Source organism: Pinus tabuliformis, chromosome 6 (genome assembly GCF_031772625.1).
Source record: "Pinus tabuliformis cultivar Carrire ecotype Pingquan chromosome 6, CPIR1, whole genome shotgun sequence".
NCBI lineage: Eukaryota > Viridiplantae > Streptophyta > Pinopsida > Pinales > Pinaceae > Pinus > Pinus tabuliformis.
This window is the reverse complement of record NC_142292.1, coordinates 1,570,856,768-1,570,863,350: the sequence shown is the minus strand read 5'-3', so window position 1 is coordinate 1,570,863,350 and position 6,583 is coordinate 1,570,856,768. Positions and strand designations below refer to the sequence as shown.

General features: G+C 38.0%; 1 protein-coding gene across 2 annotated transcripts; it reads left to right on the top strand.

The window, feature by feature from the left end:
* The first annotated feature begins 4,067 nt into the window (after nucleotides 1-4,067).
* Nucleotides 4,068-5,312, top strand: LOC149264783 (uncharacterized). 2 transcript variants are annotated; one of them, XM_089390360.1, is made up of 3 exons: nucleotides 4,068-4,716; nucleotides 4,828-4,939; nucleotides 5,192-5,312. In XM_089390360.1, exons 1-3 carry the CDS (start codon nucleotides 4,315-4,317, stop codon nucleotides 5,236-5,238), a joined length of 561 nt encoding a protein of 186 aa, XP_089246486.1. In that variant the 5' UTR covers nucleotides 4,068-4,314; the 3' UTR covers nucleotides 5,239-5,312. The 2 variants fall into 2 exon arrangements, with proteins under 2 accessions (XP_089246486.1, XP_089246489.1); XM_089390363.1 differs by having other exon boundaries at nucleotides 5,125-5,253.
* The last annotated feature ends 1,271 nt before the right edge of the window (nucleotides 5,313-6,583 follow it).

Genomic DNA, 6,583 nt, shown 5'->3' with positions numbered 1-6,583 from the left:
AGGATTTTTTTCCAAAAGGGCAAAAATTAGCAAAAAGGTGAAAAAAATTTAAAATTTTCCAATTTCTTAGGGTAAATTTAAAAAAATATTAGCTAATCTTTATGGAAAAAGGGAAGAAAATGACCAAAATGGCGAACAATTCCATAGTAAATTAAAGATTTGATAGTAAATTAGAAACGTATATTTGTTCTTAAATTGTTAACTGGCTATATTAAAAGTCAGTAAAACAATCAGATACTAAATTAGAAGAATATTAGCCATTTTTCCAAGAGAAGTGAATATGACCGCCAAATTTTTTCATGGAGTGAATATAATCACCAAATTTTTGCCGTCCACAAATCAGTCTAGGTTTAAAATAATGTTTACCACTTTCATATCAATTTATGTGTTTTACTTGTGCACACATAAAAGATGGACTCAAACTACCAGTAACGTCCAGAACTTTCTCACTTAAAAACAAACAACCTCCCAACAACTCCAACCAATGGAGGCATTTCTGTTTTGAAAATCAGAGGAAGTATCTAGTCATACTACAACGATTGAGTAATTAGATTGTAAATTATAACAAACCCGGCTTCTAGTTTAAGGCGGCTATAGCTATAGATTTGAAGATTTGAAGTTGAATCTTTGCAACATGCAATCCACACGGCAAACGAAAAAGGAGCAAATGAATGTTTATCATATTGTATGAATAGGACGTAAATGTCGGTCACTTCTACAATGGCAACGGTTTGTTATTATACCCAGAATTCTATAGAAAGAGCCGTAGCAAACTTATAATACATAGCCAAGTATACACAGCAACATCCAAATGTATGTTTAATGAATATATAGCCAAGGTGAAGTGTGTAAATATATAAATAAATTGGGTATAGCTGATTATGGTTTGGGATCTAACTTGATAGCTTTTTGCACAATGAGATCATCAGGATTCACTGGGATTGAAGAAGGCATTTATCTGGTGTCGTCTTTTTACTACTCTGATTGAAACCGATGATTGTGGATATGCTGGTTTTGATATTCCTCTCAAATGTCTATTTGACCCATTTACACCAATTCTCTGCACAAACTCCACTGAATTCAAAGTTCCAACAGATTTTTTTTATGCCCACGGACTTGCAAAAATCAAAATAAATTAGGTTGATGCAATGGGTAGCTGGGAATTAATTAGCTTTAGTACCATAGCATTTACAGTTTTACCTGTTGAAAATTAAAAACTGATATAATATCAGTGATATTTATAAATATGACTTAGAAACTAATACGGCCCTGGTACTTTATTTCTGCTGCTGCGTGGCGCATGTGTATGCGATTCAGTGAATAAAATATCCGACTTTACGCTAGCATGTATATACATGGTGTGTATATGTTGTAGCCTACCTCGAGTTCCTCGACTACTTTCATCCTATAATCTTTACGTTTTAACTCACTTGGTGTTTGGATGTGCAAATGTATCAATGCTGACGAGTTGTCAATTTTTTTTTATATTTTTGTTGATAGTTAGAATTCCATGTCACAGCGATAGGGAAATTGATCTTTTTGATTTCAATTAAAAAAAAATCAATACTAATATCAAATTTGGAATGGTAATAAAAATATTAAGGACACATCAAATTTATAAAACTTTTAATCTTTTTGGTAACAAACTACCGAAACATGACAAATTGACAAACATATACACAATGTGTATATTCCTATTCCACAAATAAGTGTTGCGGTAGCGTTCCATTTGGGCATCCTTCATGCGTAGGAGTCGCATTCATATTAAAAAGCCATTCCCAACATGCGTATCACTGCATATATCCGACCTCAGGCGGGTCGTGCGTGTGAGGTATGCATATATACACAATTTGATATTAACGCAGTCAATGCAGATAGTCCGTTACACGGGTAACAGGTTACGGGTGCCAGGTGGATTATACCTATTAGTAATATTCGTGCATTATTAAATTAAACGTTAAAAATGTTGATAAATCCTTTATTCAGCGCAGCGTGCAATGTTAAATATATATATTAATAAAAAAAAATTTGAACTTTTCATTTTCAAACATGCCCGTCATATTGACGTTCTTAAACATTAATAGCAAGTTACCCCTGACCTGGAAATTTGAAAGTAGAACGTATTTTATGTGTAAAAAACTTAAATACAGACATAAGGGCGTCAAATTTAACCACTGTGTACGCTTGACTGGTTGGAAACTTCGATGAGAAAGCGACTCATCAGGGATGACGATTGATGACGAAGCGACTCATGTTATCACTGCGGTCAAAGGAACCACAGGCTACCTCTATCCAGACTAATGACTTACCACAACCACATATTTAACCATGCGGGTTAAATATTCTATTCTTCATGCTGAACAATCACATGAAATGTGATAGGCGTACGCATGGTTAAATATTCTATTCTTCACGCTGAATGACCACATGAAAGGCGTACACGTCAAACTATAATGTAATTTCATTTTTGTTTCGAATTTTTCACAGTTATTTGGAATGCATCATACATTATACTTTATCCTCTATTTTTGTGGGTGTTGTTGGAATATATTGTTGTTGTTGGGTGGGTGTTGTTGGAATAGTGTTTCTCTCTATGCATTTTCTTGCTCATTATGGGCATCTGAAAATGGTAATGCTTTGATAAATACTGGGTAACTACAATGGTGGGGTTGTTGACTGGGGTTTGCTTATTATGGGCATCTGAAAATGGCAATGCGCTTTGATAAAGACTGGGTAACGACAATGGTGGGGTTGTTGACTGGGGTTTCCACATATTTTTTCTGAATTTCATTTTTGTGATACAGGAACAGGAAAAATAACAAGAAATAAACCGATATTAAAAAGAAAGTTGCAAGAATTTCTGGGTTTTTCTCGATTTGAAGCTGGAGCTTCCTCGCCACAAAACCTTGCAGTTAACTTCTGCTAATTTAAAGCCCTTCCCGCTCCAACCTGGAAACATAACACTCTCCCTCAAGACAACTACGGGTTTTTTTCCCTATCGAAATCACCGCTATCAATCTTTCTCAACCATCCCTCCGTCGGGGTTTTCTGGAAGAGGTAGCGAAGATTGGGTCCGTTGCCATGACATGAAATGCTCGGCTTGTGAATGGGTTTTCTGGAAGAGGTAGCGAAGATTGGGTGCCGTTGCCATGACATGAAATGCTCGGCTTGTGAATGGCCTAAGAATCTGCTCGTGCGGGAGATGCTGAGCAGGCTTGAAAAGTCGATATGCTATAACCAAGTGATGTAGACTCAGAGAATTCTCGGACAGAGACAGACAACACAATGGTGGCTGGACTGCATGTGATGCCTAGGCATATTGGAAGCTTATTATACATAGACAAAGATAGCTTGTCATGGTTTAGAGATTATGACAGTGGTTAGGCATTGTTATTTTTGGGATATAGAAATTTGTAAATTAGTCCTTGCTTCCCAGATTATATAAAATTGATCTTTTATCTTTAAAAAAAAATAAAGAAATTTTGTTTCAGTTTTACCCGTTTCACTTATACAGAAGATAAAGGAAATAAAGGAAACCTGTTTCACTTATACAGCGTGAGAGATCGTCTTATAAAAGAAACCTGTTTCACTAAACAAGAAGGCTTTCTTGTTTAGTAGAACGCTTCACGAAGATGCGTGATAAGATAAGACAGATGGAGAGTTATTAATGGAATTCGATATTGGGAATATTGGAATAAGGGCTTAGTGAGCTATTAATGGAATTCGATATTGTGAACATCGGAAAAAGGGCTTAGTGGGATTGATGACCAGGGATATAGCAAAATGAAACAAAAGATTCATAGCTTCCTTATGATGACCATATAAGGGATTGATAAAACCAAGAACAGAGGAAAATAAATAAAAATAAAACAATTAACTGCGGCCAAAGAACAGATTAAAAAAAATGGACAAGAGTAAAGCATAACGAATTAAAAACATTATACTTAATTCCGGGCAGGTAATATCAAAGGAATAGATGCATTAGAAATAAATATGAAGCTAGTAGAAATAAAGATAGAGTTATTAGTCCCTGCCATCTGGCATCCGGCAGGGACTATAGTAATCGCTATTTCCCGACTTAGCATTAGTTTGGTGTTTACCTAGTCTGTTATACGGCGGTTATTATAATGTCTGTGCGGTGTTTTCTCCGACTAACCTATGTCTGCTTACCCGCTCAAACTTTCCCATCTTATTTGGCCTCTTCCCGAGGCGGAAGAGGCCGGACCATAGCCTAAACTCGTATTTGCGCACAATCAACTGGCCCTGACCGTGAGCGGTTTCCTTTTAATGCTAACATTAATTCGTTAATGTTTAATGTTAAGTGCGAATAGGCATACAGCCGGGGTATGCCAAGCTTTCCTAAGGTATTATATCCTGTTGGCTGTTACAAGGTTGTGCTTTGGTGTTAAGCTGCAGGTGTCCGTGGCTGCCGGCAGGTGTCAGGAGGGCGGTCCCCAATATCAACACCTTGCATCTGCTTCCCATGTTTCTTGCATTTACTTCCCTTCTCCCACTTCCAAATTGTTTTCCCGGACTCTTCCGCTTCTCTTCTTAGACGCCTTCTGGTTTCATTGTTTATGCTTTGCAATAGCTTCTGCTAGCAATCATAGTTCAGCAGAGGGAAAAATCACGAAGACAGTGTATCCTCAATGGCACCTCGAGTCCTCATCTCCTTTCGCCTTTTCAGATGGGTCCGCTATTCAATCTGTCTCACAGGTAATTTACTATGTCACAAATTTCTAGTCTAGTTTCAGAGCAAGTAATTTATATAATTTTTCTGCAAAGCTAGTGAGCTTCAGGTACTAACTCATGTTCACGTACCTGCAGGGTTGTGTTGGCTCCCATGACTCGATGTCGTGCGCTCGACAACATCCCGCAGCCCGAGTCCTCATCTCCTTTCGCCTTTTCAGATGGGTCCGCTATTCAATCTGTCTCACAGGTAATTTACTATGTCACAAATTTCTATCGCAGCGATCTAAATCTTTTCCTCTGAGATATTCACTTTCTGCGTCACAGTTATCATCTTGGTATTCAAAATCTGTTTATTACTTATTGAAGCATGAAAGCTGAATTTTTTCGAGCCATATAAACTGGGAATTCTAAAACATAATGCGCTTTTATCAGATGTTGCTTATTTGAAGATAACATGATTAACAGAATGATTAAAGCTTCATTATGTTACCTGTGAAAGTGATGGAACGCTTCACAATTGGAGGTGGAGAACAATCTTCCTTATAGAGCGATGGATCAAGAACGGACACTGGGCTTGGCTGCTCAGGAATCTCTGGAGGTACCAATGATTTTTCGCAGCGATCTAAATCTTTTCCTCCGAGATAATCACTTTCTGCGTCACAGTTATCATCTTGTCTGATTTTTGCAGAAGATAGTTTCTGCATGTGCATGTGTATACAAATCAAGGAAAAATTGTTAGAAAATTATTTCTGAATACTTAACAAGAATCTCTTTCTCGAAGGTTGAAAATGCCTAATTCATTGTATACTATAAGGGAAAAAAATTACCTCCAAATCTAAAATAGATATTATACTTCTGTTACTGTCTGAACGCTGGGAGGTCTCATCTACCAGCGGATTATCCAAGCTTGGATTCAGTTCACTTTCATCAGGTTCCAGTGCAGAAACTTCCTTCATCTTCGCTTTATTGCAAGGAGACCTGTGTTCTTTGTCCGATGCAATCTTTCTGCTAGCAACTTGTCTTGCAGGCTTTGGAGACTGTGTCCCTGGAGAACTTCTGCCATTATCCCTTTCCTTCATTGGGCTTCCTGAATTCCTAGCCTTCTTTTCCATTTCAGGTTTTGTAACTCTTTGGTTGCTTGGGCTTGAAGAACTTGGACTTTTTACAGTGCTCAATGGAGAAGAAGACTGTGTTGTTCTAGCAGCAGTTTGAGGAGACAATGAGGTCCGAGATCTCCTCAAGTTAGATTCCCTTTGTAAAGCCTCATTTGCCATGCGCTGTCATCTTTGCCTTACAGTCGGAGCAATCTCATTGCCAAAATGATTTAAAGATTTGTTGTTACTAGGACTGGAAACTCTATTGCCGTTGCTTTTGTAGCCAATCTGCGATGAGCCATAGCGCACTTTCTCACGATTATTACCGAGAATCTCTGAAGTTCTTGTAGGCTTTAGATTGCTGAGAAGTTTTGCAGGCTTCATTACAACGATAGGAGCTTCAAAAGCTCTTGTAAGATTACGTTGCATTTCTCTTTGTCTGGACAACAATTTTGCTTCATTGAAGATCCTCATTCTCGATGCATCGTCAACATCATTCAGTCTATTGTGCTGAGGAAAGTTGGATTGTTGATCTTGATTCAAGTCCCTATCTTTTGCAGACTGTAGAAAGCTCTTAAGTTGCATAGCTTCGAGAATTTGCTTCAAAGTTTCAAGGTCCTTACCAGTTTCTTCAAGACCGGAAATTGTTGCCCCCGGTTCAGGTTCCTGTAATTGAGTGGTCTGGCTATTAACACGTATGTTGTACGCACGGAAACGTGGCATACCAAATGGTTCCTTCGAAGCGCCTGTCTCTTCCTCGTGAAATTGTTGCCCCCGGTCCCCCGAATCGATGTTGA